This window comes from Cryptomeria japonica, chromosome 4, assembly GCF_030272615.1.
Source record: "Cryptomeria japonica chromosome 4, Sugi_1.0, whole genome shotgun sequence".
In the NCBI taxonomy this organism is placed as follows: Eukaryota; Viridiplantae; Streptophyta; class Pinopsida; order Cupressales; family Cupressaceae; genus Cryptomeria; species Cryptomeria japonica.
This window is the reverse complement of record NC_081408.1, coordinates 165,410,497-165,430,630: the sequence shown is the minus strand read 5'-3', so window position 1 is coordinate 165,430,630 and position 20,134 is coordinate 165,410,497. Positions and strand designations below refer to the sequence as shown.

The following is a 20,134-nucleotide window of genomic DNA, read 5'->3' as shown; positions in this document are numbered from 1 at the left end:
CCGATGAGCAAGAGGGAAGAAGCAGGAGACCAACCAAAGGCCTGGGGAAAAACATGGACTCACAATAGGAGCCGAACCTCCAATAAGCCACGCACAAGCTCCAAAGACAGAAACTCCAACCACGCAACCTGCCACAGACTCGGATCTGAGAACAGCAACGGCGTACTGGAAAGCAGACCACGACTAGCGCAACAAAGGGCTGCCCAAAGGAAGTAGCACCAGAGCAGCAAGAAGCGAATCATCACTGTCTTCATCTTCGTCGGATTCAGCAATCCCATCTCTGGTTGAAACCCTAGAGTGTCCTCTCTCGCCTCGCTCCTCCATATCATCGCTTGTTCAAGTTCATGTCTTTATGTAATTACAAAAGATTTATATTTTACAAGTTACATTAAGTTACAAAAGTTACTTTTGGAAAAAAGTAACTCAAAACTAGTGACTTTCAAGTTATGAATTCGACATGTCTTCCTTAAGTCAATGTCAACCACTAGTTCTAGTGTCATAGTCTTCTATTATATTTCATTCTAAAAATTGTAGAAGATAGCCTTTCCACTCTTTCAGCATTTTCATATGTAATGACATTCTCTGTTACATGCAAGGTAACCAACAAATTAATTTTGTGAATCTCCTAAAACCATGACATCCCACGAAGGAAAGCATCTTGGGAGTCTTCTCCCAAACAGTTTGGAATGCCTTGCTATACTTCCACATTTCACATGCATATTTATCGAGTGTTTCCAACTAATATTTTTTGTTGGAAAAAATTCCCATTTTGTTATGTTTAGGTGGACATCTATATTCCTTTTCAAAGTTCTCACTTTGCTACAGGCAAGAAAAAGCTACCAAAAGTGAGAGCTTTGAAAAGGAATATAGATGCACCCTTACCATCCACGTTTGCATGAAAGTTTTTAAAACCATTTTAAAAATTTTATCTTGTATGTATATATGCACTCTAAGCCCCTGTTTCATCAAGGCATTTTGTCGAGAAATTTATGCACTTCGCCTATGCATCCACATTTTGCATACATGTCCACTCGCTGTCCTACGAGATGACGAGGACGAGTATTGAAATCATTCTGTCAAACAATTCATAAGCTTGTCAAATAGTCCGTCACCTATGTTTCCAAATTTTCCATTACCGTGGCTCCAAGGGCATTTTCAACTTTTAATGTTAGATTATAATTTCCCTATAGACATGTTTTGATCGATGTTCATAACCTGCTCCAAGCATTTCTAACTAAAACATCAGACAAAAACCCTTCCTATTATGTTTCGATCGATATCCATGCTCTGTTCCAAAACTTCTGAAATAACATTTCAGTTTACACCTGCAAATGGCATTAGCTTGAAAAAATTTTAAATTTCTTTAACAAATTCATTTTGTGCAAATACTGGAACCATTATCCTCTATGTGATGACATTTTTTTGAGCTGCTCTCTCAAACAATTCAGGCACCTTCTCCATGCTTTCACACTTGGCGCAAGCATATTTACGAGAGCATTTCCAACTTTAATATCTGGTAAAAATTAATTTTCATCATGCCCTGAGGGAGGTTTGTACGTTGTTCCAAGAGATTATTTCTAATCACTTTGGCATATAGTTTGTGACAATTCAACAAACAAGAAATTTGGTTTAAACTCTTATGCATATCATAAACAAATTGATACACATCAGTGTCCAAGTACTTGTAACATTTGAAACATGAAATTTTCAATTTGTCTTATCAAATACTTCTTAACACAAAACAAGTAAAAACCACTTCTGATATGAGCATTGAAGGTTTCCTTCATGGAACTGTACCCTTCCCATTCTTTATCAACAATGACCACAACTGATTCCAACCTATCACCAAGCAAAGAACTCATCAAATTTGATGACAACGTTTTCTCTCTAGCTACACTGTGATGACAACTTTTTCTCTCTAACTACACTATCTACATTTTGTTTAAGGAACTCTCCCTTTTATTTCGCTGTACTTTGTAATTCTCTCAAAAAGTCTAGAAATTTTAACTATTCCCACTGCTAACTCCTACCTTAGTTCAAACAATTCTTTAGATGACATTGCTAGATCAGGAGGGTGAGGTAATAATATAGTCTTTAATTTTTATTCAACAATTTAGTCTTGTGTTCTTCTATAATCATGGCTAACCTTTCACTAAATTGAACACTATGTAAAGTTAATTTTGAGGCATGCACAACTATTGTATATGATGGCCTTCTTATCATTATATGCTTAGATAACTTTTGAGGTTCATTTGTCATATCTAGCTTCTATGTTGTAGGATAGAGAGACCAAATAACTAGCATATCATGCTTAATATCAAAACTAGATCCTAAATGTAATTCCTTTGTAGTCTTAGGATTCATGTCCTTTGGAATCTCTATGTTTTCTTTCCTTCTAAAATATTCAAAATTCATGGCTGATGAAATATTCAAACCTTTCAATAATAGAACAATGTTATTGATGCAGAGTCCTCCTTGTATCCTGTCAAACACTCCAAGATGTATGACACTGACCCCTCAAAACAACAATAGGATCCTATCAAGGCAAGGCTCTACAACATTAGTTCAACATCTCACAATCTCCAAGACTCATATTTACTCAAATTGGGTAATTTGCTCCATCATGCACCATGAAGCCTCCAAGGGTTCTTCACCATTACCACACTTGTTTTTTATCACACATGACTCACATGGATCAGATCAAACACTCGTTTTAAGGATTCAACACCATATCCTATAGCACCTTCACAATTAAGCTTATTTGTTACTAGCCCTTTGAAACGGGTAATGGGACCTTAAGTCCAAACTTTCCCAAACACCCTAGAAAACAAATCATAGATTCAAATACCCTTTTAGGTCTTACACAATTCCCCAAAAGGAAAGGTCAAGGTCCAATAAGAAAAGGTCTGAACCCAGTGAAGGTCAACTATCCTAAAGGGCTAATTAGGCCTCCATTTGTGAAGCAACTATATCCAAATGAACAAACCATACAAGAAAAACCCCATGAGCATGTGGGGAACCATAAACCATCATGGATTCTAGAGTCACACGCTTGGAATCATCGCCATTTTCTTTCTAGGGTAGCTTTGTTGTTTAAGGACTAGGTAACCACATAGAGATGTCTACCTAGGGCCTGATCAAACACACATCTCCCTTGTTCCCCTCGCAAAACACTTTTGGAATATTAGAATTCATAGGCCATACTCGTATTTCACCCAATCCCATGAGTTTCAAATGGATAAATTGCAATTTATGGTCATGGAGAAGCAAAACACTAGGTAAACCATTGTTTTCCGGGTACCTACAACAAAATTGGAATAATAGGAGCAGAACACATAGTATTAACCTCAACCCAAAGCCAAATCAAATTTGATTCACTACCCTGACAATATCACATCATTGGGGATTGTTCCCAATCTGTACAAAGCTGTACTCCGTGCCAAATCTCCAGAATTGTCGGAAAAACTCAGAATTTCATTAGTTTGTAGTCATCAAATCTTTCCTCCGTATAGTCTAACCTTGGGAATTGGATCCTTAAGGTGTATATACCTCTCCACAACTTCTCTCAACCGAAAACAAGAGGTTAGAGCCATTGGAGGAGTTCAAACAAACAAAAATTCAAAAATTGCATAAAAGTTGTTTATGACAACTTTTGACAAAGTTGTCAAAATGTCATTTCTCACCTCCTAATGCCTTGGGTTAAGACTAACCCCTCCTAAAAAACCATAGAATCACTAAAACCACTAGGATAACTATGTCCTACACACACTTGATCCCCTTTTGTCCAAAAGTCCTAGTTGGCTTATCAAGATGCCAAAATAGGAGTTTGGCTCACAAGATGGGGTTCTTTATTACAAACACACAATGCATGATTGAAACACATGTAAAAAAATCCTAAGACATGCTTAATGCCTTATCCTTACTCCTCTAAGCCTGATTGAACAACTTGAAGGGGTGCTGCTGCACTAGTTATCCTTGAATATTATCCTTATTGAGTTATGGTAGGAATTTTTTCCTTAACCCTTGTTGTTTTTTCATTTAAGTGTTTCATATCTTTCTCTAGACTTGGGTTAGGAATTCCCATCTCAGTCTTGCTTTTATCTTTGATTTCTCCATACAAGAAGTGTCTAAATTTTTTTGTTTTAATAAAATCATTATCAGTCATGAACTCATCACATGCACAAGCTCTAATACCATCAATTATCTCTCCCACCAATCTAAAAGTAATCAATTCTCAAATTGGGGGAGGATCCTTCTTTTCAACATTTTGTTTGTTATGAAAATCACTTATTTCCTCATCACAAGGATCTAAATTAGGATCAAAACCATTCTCGAGGAACTTCCTAGTAGGGTCCCTTCTTGGTGACAATATATGTGGTGGAGTAACAACCCTTGCACTCTTTGAAACAATTATAGGTGCAAATGTAGATAGATGACTACAGGATGATGTAATAGATGAGGAGGACTAAGGCATAGGTCGAGAAACTAGGGAAACATAGGAAGAAACAATATATGCGATATGAGATGGCACTAGGGCACTAGGCAACCTTGGACATAGAATTTTGTCAACATCATATCTCTATGTAGTGCAATGTGCTTGTAATTTGACTACTGAAACTTCATATTCTTCCCAATGACCCTTAAAATTAGGATCTTGCCTAAACCAATTGTGACTCTTTATGTTTAATCTTATGTGAGTTCTCTCTTATTTTTAACACCTCAAAATAATTTTGAGGGCTTCTAACACTTTCTTCTTCCTCATCAAAATCATAAAAAAAGGTTGTTGCTTTGAACTACTCAATACGGTCATAATAAATCCTTTTGGATCATAATTCTTTTGATTCCCAAGATCCATATCATATGGCACCTAAGAATTAATAACTAAATCAATATCATGCTTAGGATATTCATGAAACTCGTTAAAATGAATATGAGATGATGAAACAAAACCCTTCCTTCCTATCCTCAAATGAAACTAGTCATGTTCATTTAATTGCCAAAGAATTTCAATGATTGCAATTCTATCTAGGATAAATTTTTGTAACACATGTAGGTTCTAAGGGCACCCAAATATCTTGGTAAGGGTGCTCTCCTTAAATAAGAACCAATCTCCGCATTTGTGATTAATATTCAATTTAGGAACAAGTTCCTTGGGCCTCAAGAATCGTCTTATTTTTTGGGATAACCCCTAGTCAACCTCTTCTCCTAGCCATGCTAAAATTCTTTTGAGAAAATAGTTCTTAAAGTGCATATAATTTTATTTTTGACAATGCCTATCCCAAATATTTGTCCACTCTTGGATAGGTAAATCTATTTTTTCATCATTATATATAACCCTAAGTAAAGGATCACATCCCTTTAGTAAAGAACAAAGAATGATATACATCAAATTGTAATAGTATCTTAAATGCATAATATATGGTTGGTCCTTGAGGTCAATAATTGCTTGATGGAGCTTCTCTGTTGATAGACCAATATAATCAAATGGTAGATTTTGGTCTCTTGATTAGATATCCACACACAAGATTGACATGCAATTGGGAATCCTTAAATCAACATCCATTCCAAAAATTTGGTATAAGGAATAGTAGATGTCTTTGAAATAACCCTCAAACTTGAATATACTTTATATAGTGGCTTCATTTCTATATTCATTTTTATTTCTAGCAGAGATATATGGTGTGGTTTGAAGGCTAGAAGTCTACTCCTATAAAACCTTGGAATACTTTTGAAAATCTTCTAATAGTTGATCCACTTTGATATTCATTATGGAATTTCTATTTAACCTTAAAGTAAAATGACTTGTTCTCTTACTAACGGTGAAAATATTCCTTCCACAATTTTTATAGTCTTAGATTTAGGGTCATAAGTCTTTACAATGGGTTTGATGAAATCAACATTTACAAACACATTGGGCACAACCAACCTCACAATATTTTAAGTCTTAATATTACTCATAGGATTCTTGTCTTCAACCTTACCATAACACCTCCCAAAAAATTAAAAGCCAGTGGGAGGAGTGATAGAGTCTCTACAATTATTAGTTAAAATCACAAAGGGGACTTCTCACCATATCTCTTTTGTCACTCTTTAAGGAATTGGGAAATTGTTTAATGATATCTTTTTCTCCCTATTTTTCTCTGTACCCTTTGGAGACTTGGCCATTTTAGTAGGGTTTGACTTTTAAAAATAAGGATACTATGTTACAAGTATAAATGGAACCCTTGGAGCTTATATTTTTGTTCAATATAAACCTTAATCGCAACAAGAAAGACCCAAGCTCTTTAAAAGTTTTTAGGAAAATGAACAAAAAGTATTAACTAAGTGTGATCTTAGCCAAACTTGATACTAAAATCAACATTTTGCATCAAATCTTTACTTTCTAAAACTTATAGCTGCTAAAGCATTAAGAATATGAAGATTGAGTAAACTACTAATTTGTGAGGTTTTACATATAGATTCTAAATATATTATTTAAAAAATAATTACAATTAATTGTCCATATTGTTATGTAACTTTTAATAACTCAATGTTTATAGTAATTAGTATTTTTTCAGAAGTGATATTTATTTGGTAATGCATAACATTTTTTATAACAAGAAGGAAATTCTAATTTTTGAATTATAGAATTTTCACACCAATATCTAGTGAATGGATATTTTTTCATATTTTTTTTTAGTAAATTTTTGAAGACACAGTAATTGTAATTTTGACATAGGTGCATTCTATAATGCATAACTATTTTTATATGTGTTTGAATTAACTTTCTTTTTGTGCTAAAATGAGGATATCAATACCTAGGGAAAGATATTTTTTACAATTATTTTTTATCTATTTTACAATTTTTCCACATGCATGAAACAGAATCCTTAATGTTCAATGAAAAGCCTACATTCATAAGAAATAAAACATAAATATATTAATGAATTTAAATATTTTAAAATTTATATTATTTGGAAAAATTATAATAAGGACTAAATACTTAAAAAAATAGAACTTCTAAATGAATTCATTTGACCCTACAAAAACTAATGTAAAAGTGGTTTTTATCAACATTTTGATAGGTGCAAAGGAGACTCCCTTGTAGGTATGATTTAGTATAGAGGTTCTATACAAGAAATTTTGATCTAAGAGCCTTTGATCTAACTCTCCTCAATTAATTACTTCAAATGGGACCTGTAAAAGCTTAAATAATTATATTTTCTAAAATATGTATGATTTGAGCAAAAATCAAGATGTACCAAAAAGTGTAACCCAATATTGTGGGATCCCCTAAACAATATTTGAATGAGACTTACTAGTTTGGCACACTCAATTAATCTAATTTTTTTTAGAGGAAATGGTAGAATAGAAACATGATAACCCTCAAACATGAACAAAAAGAAACTATTGAAACTCTAACAATAATAATTCACTATGATTGAATGTGGATGTGCACATACGCTTCCTTTTAAGTTGATAGAATGAAGACCATTAATACACACGAATTGACTATTAACATGGTAGCTATTCTCATTTTTTTAAAATTAAAAAATTACACAAGTTTGTAAGTATTCCATATGGTCCGACCCTTGAATGCACAAAAATGTGTCACAAATCACAATTCATACTTAAGACATGTTATTGCTGACTATATAACTTTTTTAGGAGTAGGCCACCCACCTCACATGGATGCATGAATATGAATTTGGTCCCACACAATGGATTCCCACAACCACGCATTTAATCATAATTCATACCTCATACATATAATCTCCAAGTGTATGATGAGTTAGATAATAAGCCTAAACCCTTTGACAAGCCTTTTGTGCACCTTTGTGTAAGTTCATGGTAGGCCCACAAAGGTTAAGCATGCAAATACTCTACCAATAATGTGTTGGAATTTGAAGTCCAAGTTGGGCTCTCTTCTAGTAGTAGCTGAGTCATCTTGGATTCTCATCTAGATGTGGTTGAGTCATCATTGATTACTTGTGCACTACTAGGTGCTCACCATTAGGTGACACACCATTAGGCGTCCTATCAAAGGAACAATTTTTTTTGAGTTTTGCTAGGAGTTACTATAAACAATAATTTTGAAATATATTTAACATGTAGTTGTCTGAGTCATACTTACTATGTTTAGTAAACTATCCTCAATTAGGACACTACAACATGGTTATTTTGTGTAGCTTGAATTCATGTTTTTAATTAAGGAACTGATAGGTATTGAGGGGAAATGAAAACCCTTAAAACAATTTTTTAAGGGACCTAAAACCCTTGGATCTTGAATAGATCTAGAACCAATAGAAGAACGCTGCAACAAAAATCAGCAAACGCTACCAGCAACCCACCCTCAGCCTAAACAAAAAATCATTGAAGACACAACTGAACAAAGGAGGACAAAGCCATCCTCTAAAAAGCTCAAAAAATACTTAGAGATGTCAAAAAAAGAAAATACAAGGGTTTTATCAAGGCTCCCTTAACCTTCATCAAATACCAAGGGTTTTTCAAGGCACCCATAACCTAGACATTGAGTTTGAGCAATGATCTCAAAACCACAACCACCAAATTCTTGATGATAAGCATACAGGAACAATTTGGGACCAAAAGGTTTTGAAAGGCTCCCCAAACTTTCATTTTGGGTTTTGATTTGGCTCCCCAAAACCAACAGAGACAATCCAGCTGGAAGTCAACACCCAACTTGCATAACTCCTTGCCACCTCAATATGAAGGAGACCCGCCTCAATATGAGTTTAAGGGAAACAAACCTCATCTAAACCAACCAAACATCATTCAACTCCACCAAGAAGCACCTCCCATCTTCTCTCAGCAAAAACTAGAACTCCACCTTAATAGAAGATGGCTCCACCTCAATAGGAGTATCCAAAAAGGACCAAAGATGCTAAAACCAAAAAGAAAAAAAAAACCCAGCTAGGAACTCTCCACCTCAATAGGAGAGATCAAATCCAAGACAACAGAAAGGGTAAATGAATCCCCCTTCGAATCCATACCAATAGGAAGAGCCCACCAGCATACGGGCGTTGAGCAAAGCCTCAAAAGTAAGGACATGAAATGAAAAACTCTACATGAAAAAGAACATAGGACCCAAAATTTGGATCCCACTAAATCATGCACAAGGGTTAAAAGGAAAAATCAGCAAAGTGAAACCCCAGCTAGAGCCTCCACCTTGTCTGCAAAACCAACAACATATTCCCCACTTGAAATCCAAACCCTCAAGCCTCCTCTACAAACACACAGGGATTGGTTCTAGTTCTTACACATCTTCAAACCTCTGCACACCTTCCATTGGAAACATACAAAACCAAAGATCATGACAGCTGGTTGGAGGGGATGGGGATCTCTCTCATCCTTATTAGCTTCATCTTCCACTCCCTTAGAGGTAGAGCTTCCAACTCTACACCCATCACACCCGCATCTTTCACAAATTCCACCACACAGTCCTTTGCACACCTCTTGCAGAAAAGGAACCACAACAACAGGGAGAGGGGGGCAAAGAATCATCTTCATCTACATTGTCTGCATCCTCACCGACCTCAACATATTCTTCTGTAAAATCCATCACTCCTCCCAATCATGCTCCCCTCGCTCCTCCCGCTCTTCCCATTTCAAAATAATTCATTTTGTTTGTAGCCTGAAGTCATGTTTTGATGTACAATTTTTTAAGATTGTTGTAGCTGTGTAATTCTTGAGAATCAATACGAAATATATTTTTCCTGTGGATTTTTAATAGTTTATTTTTACTAGGTTTTTCCACTTAAATTTGAGTGTTATGTTCTATTGCTCTTCTCTATAATTTTTGCACTTGTTAATTTTTCTTACATAATGTTTTATTGTTTCTCCTTATGGACACATATAGTGTAAAGTGCATGGCAACTGGGGTCGACCTTATCTAGGTTCATATATATCATCATAAGGATCTTAAATAATATGTTCAACCGCATGATAAATTAAGATCGTTGATTTATATTGAACAGATGGAGATTTATTCTCTTTACTAATGTCTTATGCAAGGTTGTAGAGACTCAATGTTGGGCCCATAAGGATAATATGCATAAGTGTGAACCAATGATAATTTACTACTCTGACATAAGGGATATTGGTATCCAATGATAGGACCCGCCTTTCATGGATAATGACATAAAGCTAAAAAGGAACATGTATAAGAGCACAATTGATTACAACGATCAATCTCTAGATACCTGCAAGTTAGATATATAAGTTCAAAAGAAAAGTATAGTTTTGTGGATTAGAAAGGTAGGGCAAATGTCAAAATAATGAAGAATAATCTTAGGCTTGATGGAAATAGGGCAGACAACTGAGGGGAGAGGGGGGGCGGGGGTGAATTAGTTGTCACAAAAACTCACACTACTTAAACTTATTCTCAGATTTGATAATTAGACATGAAAGCATAAATCAACAACACATCATAAACACACATAACACCAAGATTTTTGTACGTGCAAAACCTTGTTAGGGGAAAAACCATGGTGGGGAGACACCCACAATATAGGTATACTGTTAGAAGTATTACAATGGGGAATGCATTGAAGAAATAACTCTTAAATAGGGTAGACAACTGAGAGTGGGGGGTGAATCAGTTATCACCAAAAACCTACACAACTTGAACTTATTCTTAGATCTGGTAGTTAAACATGAAAGCATAAATCAACAACACATCATAAACACACATAACACCAAGATTTTTGATGTGGAAACCCTGTTAGGGGAAAAACCACGGTGAGGATGAACCCACAAAATAGGTATACTCTTTTGGAAGTATTACAATTGGCAATGCACATGCATTCAAAATCACTACCTAGAGCTCACTGCTAAAAATAAAAAAGGGCTACAACCCAAGGGAGGCTCATTGCCTTACAAACAATCATGGATTACTTCTAGAAATCATGAACTGAGAAATAACATCCTCAATGCCTCGTTACAGTTCCGGTTAAGCACATAACAACTTCCATCTTCTTCTTCACACTTCTTCTCTACTTCTGAAAGATTAAGACATTATTCACACACATTCCATGCCTCACACAATATTATTACATTTATTTATATATGACATCAACCTTGGAAAGATCAACAAGGTTGGCTTAACAAACATAAGACAATTACAATGATATAGCTATTGATCAGATACAAATTATCACATGCAAACCAAAACAATGTCCGTTAAGACATGGCATGGACCTAAATCATCACCTATAAGATGAAACACCTCCAAGAATTATATCTCAAACATCTGCAACATGTTACGATCATCTGGTCGACCAAGAACATGAAGAATACTAGTATGCTGAAGAAAATCATCAATTACATGCTCAATAATTAATGCAGACCACCAACATAGAAGGCATACATTCTAGAAACATCCACAAGAATCATGAATTATCATAGAAACATCTGCACAAACACAAATTACTAGAACCATTAGCATCATCATACCAAACCTCAAGAACACTAACTGCAATGACTGTCAACCTTGAAAAATCACTTGTGGACCTCTAAACTACGAACCACTTGAATTGAGGATACACACCAATGTCCTAAACATACTTCCAAATTTGTAGAGCAAAATATTACAATCCAAAGCAATGCAAATCAAAATATTGAACACTGTCACTAAACAACTTGAAAAATTGCCCTCAACATAGATACTCATAACTCAATCAAATCTTCATGCCGACCTCTACAAATTGAACTAAATCAACTAAAGACATCCCTCTAAAAACCCTTTAATTTGCAAACTTTGATCTTCACCATACTGTACAAACTAACTCATTGAACTTCACTACATCACTAACACAAATAGAGAAATATGTTGACATCAATGACAACAAATCTCTCACATATCTCTCAAGCACATATGTGCAACATTATTACAACAATCTCATAAAACTTCCAACATGCACATGCATTCAGGCACACTGCCTAGAGCTCATTGCTTAAAACAAAAAGGCTCACTGCATGTACAAACAATCATGAATCACATCCCAAAATTATGAGCTATGAAATAGCATCTCCTTAATGCTTGGTTCAGTTCCATTGAAGCACAAAACAAATTTATTCTCCATACATCTTCTCTGCCTTCAAAAGATGTATACATTCAACACACACTCATCCACTATGTACCACACTCGAATACAAAGCTATTACAATTATTTATACATGACATCAACCTTGGAGAAATCATCAAGGCTTGCTCAACACACACCACCTAATTAAAAAAATACAACCACACTCGATACAATATTACATGTGGACCAAGCAATGTCGATGAAGACATAACACAAACCCAAATGTCGCACCTCCAATAATTATGCCTTGAATATATGTAACATGTTACAAGTATCCAGTCAGCCAAGAATATGAAGAACACCAATGTACCAAAGAAAAACATCAATTACAAGCTCAATAATCAATACAAACCACTAGCACAAAAGGCAGACAATCCAGAGACATCCACAAGCATCATGAATTATCATAGCAACATTCTCACCAACAAAAATTACTAGAATCACTCGCATCTTCATATTGGACCTCAAGAACACTAACTACAATGATTGTCAACCTTGAAAAATTAGTTGTGGACCTCAAACCATGAACCACTTGAATTGAGGACACACACCAACATCCCAAACATAACTTCAAATCTGAAAAACAAGATATATTACAATGCAAAGCAATGCAGATCAAAATACTATCACACTATCACTAATCAACAACTAAAAAACCAACCACAACACAGATACCCATAACTCAATTAAATCTTCATGTTGACCTATGGAACTTGAACTAAAGCAACTAGTTATAGACAACCCTCTACAAACCATTTAATCTGCAAACTCTAATCTTCATCATACTTACCACGTTGAGCAAACTAACTCACTAAACTTCACTGCATCACTATCTCAGACAAAGAAATATGTTGACATCAATGACAAAGCATCTCTGCAATATCTCTCAAACACATATTTGCAACATTCTTCCAACAAGGTTTTCATTAAATAAGAAAGGGACACCGAGGATGCGAGGCCGATTGCAGGGAACATTAGGTAAGAGACAAGTTGTAACTTAAATCATTAGGAACTAGGTGTAATAGGTCAATTGAGAGTTATAACACTGGCATAAAATCAATAAAGTATCTTGGGTTTAAGGATAGTTAATGCCCATTGAATAAGAGTCAAACACAAGCCTAACACCATAAGTCCTAACAGATATGATTATTCATTGCAATCAAATTTTTTTCATGGTAGTTTCTAGTTTTACCATATCTAGATTAGGACTATTTCTTGTCAATAATATCACATTTATGTTGACCATTTCCAACATATTTTTAAAACTATTTTCAACTTACTGGTACTATAGATAATATTTTTTCTCCTTTGTTATTATAAAGTCTTAAATAAACTATCAGAGTATAAATTTTTTGCTTTACCTGGTTAATAGGTGATTCGGTTGAAACCATGTTTGCTTGCATTCCACCTTCTACATGGTTTCTTTCACTAATTGTCTACAGTAAACATGACAACCATCTATTAGTGAGAGAAATAAAAGGACATACATATAAGTTTCAAGTTAATTATATCCTATCAAAGACAAACAACATTTGGTAAGAGACAAGTTGTAACTTAAATCATTGGCAACTGGGTGTAATAGGTCAATTGAGAGTTATAACACAAAGGCATAAAATCAATAAAGTATCTTGGGTTTAAGGATAGTTAATGCCCATTGAATAAGAATCAAACACAAGCCTCAGAACACAAGTCCTAACAAATATGATTATTCATTGCAATCAAATTTTTTTCATGGTAGTTTCTAGTTTTACTATCTAGATTAGGAATATTTCTTGTCAATAATATCACATTTATGTTGACCATTTCCAACATATTTTTAAAACTATTTTCAACTTACCGGTACTATAGATAATAAATTTTCTCCTTTGTTATTATAAAGTCTTAAATAAACTATCAGAGTATAAATTTTTTGCTTTACTTCGTTAATAGGTGATTCGGTTGAAACCATGTTTGCTTGCATTTCACCTTCTACATGGTTTCTTTCACTAATTATCTACGGTAAACATGAAAACCATCTGTTAGTGAGAGAAATAAAAGGACACACCTATAAGTTTCAAGTTAATTATATTCTATCAAAGACAAACAACATTTAATGGGAACAATACAACATTTGGTAAGAGACAAGTTGTAACTTAAATCATTGGCAACTAGGTGTAATAGGTCAATTGAGAGTTATAACACAAAGGCATAAAATCAATAAAGTATCTTGGGTTTAAGGATAGTTAATTCCCATTGAATAAGAATCAAACACAAGACTAAGAACATAAGTCCTAACAGATATGATTATTCATTGCAATCAAAAAAATTTCATGGTAGTTTCTAGTTTTACTATCTAGATTAGGAATATTTCTTGTCAATAATATCACATTTATGTTGACCATTTCCAACATATTTTTCAAACTATTTTCAACTTACCGGTACTATAGATAATATTTTTTCTCCTTTTTTATTATAAAGTCTTAAATAAACTATCAGAGTATAAATTTTTTGCTTTACCTGTTTAATAGATGATTCGGTTGAAACCATGTTTTCTTGTATTTCACCTTCTACATGGTTTCCTTCACTAATTATCTATAGTAAACATGACAACCATCTGTTAGTGAGACAAATAAAAGGACACACCTATAAGTTTCAAGTTAATTATATTCTATCAAAGACAAACAACATTTAATGGGAACAATACAACATTTGGTAAGAGACAAGTTGTAACTTAAATCATTGGCAACTGCATGTAATAGGTCAATTGAGAGTTATAACACAAAGGTATAAAATCAATAAAGTATCTTGGGTTTAAGGATAGTTAATGCCCATTGAATAAGAATCAGACACAAGCCTCAGAACATAAGTCCTAACAGATATGATTATTCATTGCAATCAAATTTTTTTCATGGTAGTTTCTAGTTTTACTATCTAGATTAGGAATATTTCTTGTCAATAATATCACATTTATGTTGACCATTTCCAACATATTTTTAAAACTATTTTCAACTTACCGGTACTATAGATAATAAATTTTCTCCTTTGTTATTATAAAGTCTTAAATAAACTATCAGAGTATAAATTTTTTGCTTTACCTGGTTAATAGGTGATTCGGTTGAAACCATGTTTGCTTGCATTTCACCTTCTACATGGTTTCTTTCACTAATTATCTACGGTAAACATGAAAACCATCTGTTAGTGAGAGAAATAAAAGGACACACCTATAAGTTTCAAGTTAATTATATCCTATCAAAGACAAACAACATTTAATGGGAACAATACAACATTTGGTAAGAGACAAGTTGTAACTTAAATCATTGGCAACTAGATGTAATAGGTCAATTGAGAGTTATAACACAAAGGCATAAAATCAATAAAGTATCTTGGGTTTAAGGATAGTTAATTCCCATTGAATAAGAATCAAACACAAGACTAAGAACATAAGTCCTAACAGATATGATTATTCATTGCAATCAAAAAAATTTCATGGTAGTTTCTAGTTTTACTATCTAGATTAGGAATATTTCTTGTCAATAATATCACATTTATGTTGACCATTTCCAACATATTTTTAAAACTATTTTCAACTTACCGGTACTATAGATAATATTTTTTCTCCTTTCTTATTATAAAGTCTTAAATAAACTATCAGAGTATAAATTTTTTGCTTTACCTGGTTAATAGATGATTCGGTTGAAACCATGTTTTCTTGTATTTCACCTTCTACATGGTTTCCTTCACTAATTATCTATAGTAAACATGACAACCATCTGTTAGTGAGACAAATAAAAGGACACACCTATAAGTTTCAAGTTAATTATATTCTATCAAAGACAAACAACATTTAATGGGAACAATACAACATTTGGTAAGAGACAAGTTGTAACTTAAATCATTGGCAACTGCATGTAATAGGTCAATTGAGAGTTATAACACAAAGGCATAAAATCAATAAAGTATCTTGGGTTTAAGGATAGTTAATGCCCATTGAATAAGAATCAGACACAAGCCTAAGAACATAAGTCCTAACAGATATGATTATTCATTGGAATCAAATTTTTTTCATGGTTGTTTCTAGTTTTACTATCTAGATTAGGAATATTTCTTGTCAATAATATCACATTTATGTTTACCATTTCCAACATATTTTTAAAACTATTTTCAACTTACCGGTACTATAGATAATATTTTTTCTCCTTTGTTATTATATAGTCTTAAATAAACTATCAGAGTATAAATTTTTTGCTTTACCTGGTTAATAGGTGATTCGGTTGAAACCATGTTTGCTTGTATTTCACCTTCTACTTGGTTTCTTTCACTAATTATCTACGGTAAACATGAAAACCATCTGTTAGTGAGAGAAATAAAAGGACACACCTATAAGTTTCAAGTTAATTATATCCTATCAAAGACAAACAACATTTAATGGGAACAATACAACATTTGGTAAGAGACAAGTTGTAACTTAAATCATTGGCAACTAGGTGTAATAGGTCAAGTGAGAGTTATAACACAAAGGCATAAAATCAATAAAGTATCTTGGGTTTAAGGATAGTTAATGCCCATTGAATAAGAATCAAACACAAGACTAAGAACATAAGTCCTAACAGATATGATTATTCATTGCAATCAAAAAAATTTCATGGTAGTTTCTAGTTTTACTATCTAGATTAGGAATATTTCTTGTCAATAATATCACATTTATGTTGACCATTTCCAACATATTTTTAAAACTATTTTCAACTTACCGGTACTATAGATGATATTTTTTCTCCTTTTTTATTATAAAGTCTTAAATAAACTATCAGAGTATAAATTTTTTGCTTTACCTGGTTAATAGATGATTCGGTTGAAACCATGTTTTCTTGTATTTCACCTTCTACATGGTTTCCTTCACTAATTATCTATAGTAAATATGACAACCATCTGTTAGTGAGACAAATAAAAGGACACACCTATAAGTTTCAAGTTAATTATATTCTATCAAAGACAAACAACATTTAATGGGAACAATACAACATTTGGCAAGAGACAAGTTGTAACTTAAATCATTGGCAACTGCATGTAATAGGTCAATTGAGAGTTATAACACAAAGGCATAAAATCAATAAAGTATCTTGGGTTTAAGGATAGTTAATGCCCATTGAATAAGAATCAGACACAAGCCTAAGAACATAAGTCCTAACAGATATGATTATTCATTGGAATCAAATTTTTGTCATGGTTGTTTCTAGTTTTACTATCTAGATTAGGAATATTTCTTGTCAATAATATCACATTTATGTTTACCATTTCCAACATATTTTTAAAACTATTTTCAACTTACCGGTACTATAGATAATATTTTTTCTCCTTTGTTATTATAAAGTCTTAAATAAACTATCAGAGTATAAATTTTTTGCTTTACCTGGTTAATAGGTGATTCGGTTGAAACCATGTTTGCTTGCATTTCACCTTCTACATGGTTTCTTTCACTAATTATCTACGGTAAACATGAAAACCATCTGTTAGTGAGAGAAATAAAAGGAAACACCTATAAGTTTCAAGTTAATTATATCCTATCAAAGACAAACAACATTTAATGGGAACAATACAACATTTGGTGAGAGACAAGTTGTAACTTAAATCATTGGCAACTAGGTGTAATAGGTCAATTGAGAGTTATAACACAAAGGCATAAAATCAATAAAGTATCTTGGGTTTAAGGATAGTTAATGCCCATTGAATAAGAATCAAACACAAGACTAAGAACATAAGTCCTAACAGATATGATTATTCATTGCAATCAAAAAAATTTCATGGTAGTTTCTAGTTTTACTATCTAGATTAGGAATATTTCTTGTCAATAATATCACATTTATGTTGACCATTTCCAACATATTTTTAAAACTATTTTCAACTTACCGGTACTATAGATAATATTTTTTCTCCTTTTTTATTATAAAGTCTTAAATAAACTATCAGAGTATAATTTTTTTGCTTTACCTGGTTAATAGATGATTCGGTTGAAACCATGTTTTCTTGTATTTCACCTTCTACATGGTTTCCTTCACTAATTATCTATAGTAAACATGACAACCATCTGTTAGTGAGACAAATAAAAGGACACACCTATAAGTTTCAGGTTAATTATATTCTATCAAAGACAAACAACATTTAATGGGAACAATACAACATTTGGTAAGAGACAAGTTGTAACTTAAATCATTGGCAACTGCATGTAATAGGTCAATTGAGAGTTATAACACAAAGACATAAAATCAATAAAGTATCTTGGGTTTAAGGATAGTTAATGCCCATTGAATAAGAATCAGACACGAGCCTAAGAACATAAGTCCTAACAGATATGATTATTCATTGGAATCAAATTTTTTTCATGGTTGTTTCTAGTTTTACTATCTAGATTAGGAATATTTCTTGTCAATAATATCACATTTATGTTGACCATTTCCAACATATTTTTAAAACTATTTTCAACTTACCGGTACTATAGATAATATTTTTTCTCCTTTGTTATTATAAAGTTTTAAATAAACTATCAGAGTATAAATTTTTCGCTTTACCTGGTTAATAGGTGATTCGGTTGAAACCATGTTTGCTTGCATTTCACCTTTTACGTGGTTTCTTTCACTAATTATCTACAGTAAACATGACAACCATTTGTTAGTGAGAGAAATAAAAGGACACACCTATAAGTTTCAAGTTAATTATATCCTATCAAAGACAAACAAAATTCAATGGGAACAATACAACATTTTTTTTTTTGAAAAATGACTCATGAATGTACCGAATGATTCCACCGACTTAAATAGTTCTCGTCCAAAATAGTTTTTTAGGTTTCAATATTTAATTTAAAAATCCTGACATATTTAGATGGAAATTGAACCATATTTAGTATTAATGTTTAAGATTGAAGACTTATTTAAAATAATAAACAATTTAATAAATCATCTTTTAGATTACATAATTTTGTCTTAGTATATTTTGAATTTATCATTTAAACATATAATGTAATTAATGTCTTCTAACTTATTTATTCAATACTTTTTATTGAATTATTTATGTTTATGTTTTTAATTAAGTAAAGGAGTCATAAATGCATTTTATTTAAAATAAAATAATATATAAAAATTAAAAATATATATTTGACGAAAAATATTCAAGAAAGGTTTTTTAATTTAATATTATTTGAATAAGTTATAATGCGTGTCTTAACTTATTATTTTTACTATAGCCATGCCCAACATACCTTGTAAAGTGTAACATCATAAGTTTTTTTTATGCGATGTTTACATGTTATATTAAGAAAATATTTTCTTCAAGTGATATCATGAATTAGAACATTGTTCTTAAGAACAGTGTCAAATCATAAAGACTATCAATAAATTCTTTAAATTCATGAATAAAGTCATGCTTTTTTTTTCCAAAAACATATTTTATTTGGCATGTTTCTTATTAGTTAAAAAGGATTTCTAATGATATTTTAAATGTAATTTCTTAACACGTGATATCAAACTGATTCCCAATTTCATTTTCAATAAAAGAAAAAACTTTAGTATGTCACTACAATTGAGAATTCCATACTCTTACTTTTCACTCATGAATTCTTGGTGGTTAAAAATGGTAAATTTATGAGCTATACAGAACTTTCTTTATCATTTAGTCCTTGTTGTACTGGTCTTTGCAAGAAACCTTTTGCCAAGCATTTAAAAACATGAAAAGAATCATTTGGTCTTAGGAAACTAGTATTCATCTAAAATATTTGGTGGACTAGTAAGTGATTAACTCAGGGGATTTATTCCCTTCATGCCTAGGATATGTTATTGGTATTTATGAGATGATGGAATACTTTCTTGTTAGAGAATTAAAATTTTGGGCATATTCACCTTTTATAAATAAAAAAATTATATTAGAGAGCCTAACGACTAAACAAACCCTAACTATAAATTACTTAGATAAACTTAAGCTATGAATATATTTGGGCATATTCAATTTGAGATTGGTAGATATACCAGAATCTATATAGGTTTGAGAAGATATGTACACTAATGCAATATGTTAGTGAGCCACAT

The 20,134-nt window shown here is 32.6% G+C and overlaps 1 protein-coding gene across 3 annotated transcripts in view; it reads right to left on the bottom strand.

Moving 5' to 3' along the window:
* The window catches only part of LOC131875427 (putative UPF0481 protein At3g02645), a 126,412-nt gene that overhangs the window by 36,911 nt on the left and 69,367 nt on the right, over positions 1-20,134 (bottom strand). Inside the window, exons 4-12 of one of the 3 annotated variants that reach the window (XM_059219670.1) lie at positions 18,626-18,700; positions 18,048-18,122; positions 17,470-17,544; positions 16,892-16,966; positions 16,314-16,388; positions 15,736-15,810; positions 15,158-15,232; positions 14,580-14,654; positions 13,445-13,519 (exon numbers count right to left, since the gene is read on the bottom strand). In XM_059219670.1, the coding sequence (XP_059075653.1) occupies positions 13,445-13,519; positions 14,580-14,654; positions 15,158-15,232; positions 15,736-15,810; positions 16,314-16,388; positions 16,892-16,966; positions 17,470-17,544; positions 18,048-18,122; positions 18,626-18,667 (642 nt within the window). In that variant the 5' untranslated portion in view covers positions 18,668-18,700. The remainder of the gene's footprint in view (positions 1-13,444; positions 13,520-14,579; positions 14,655-15,157; positions 15,233-15,735; positions 15,811-16,313; positions 16,389-16,891; positions 16,967-17,469; positions 17,545-18,047; positions 18,123-18,625; positions 18,701-20,134) is intronic. The other 2 variants (XM_059219671.1, XM_059219672.1) reach the window with 2 other exon arrangements.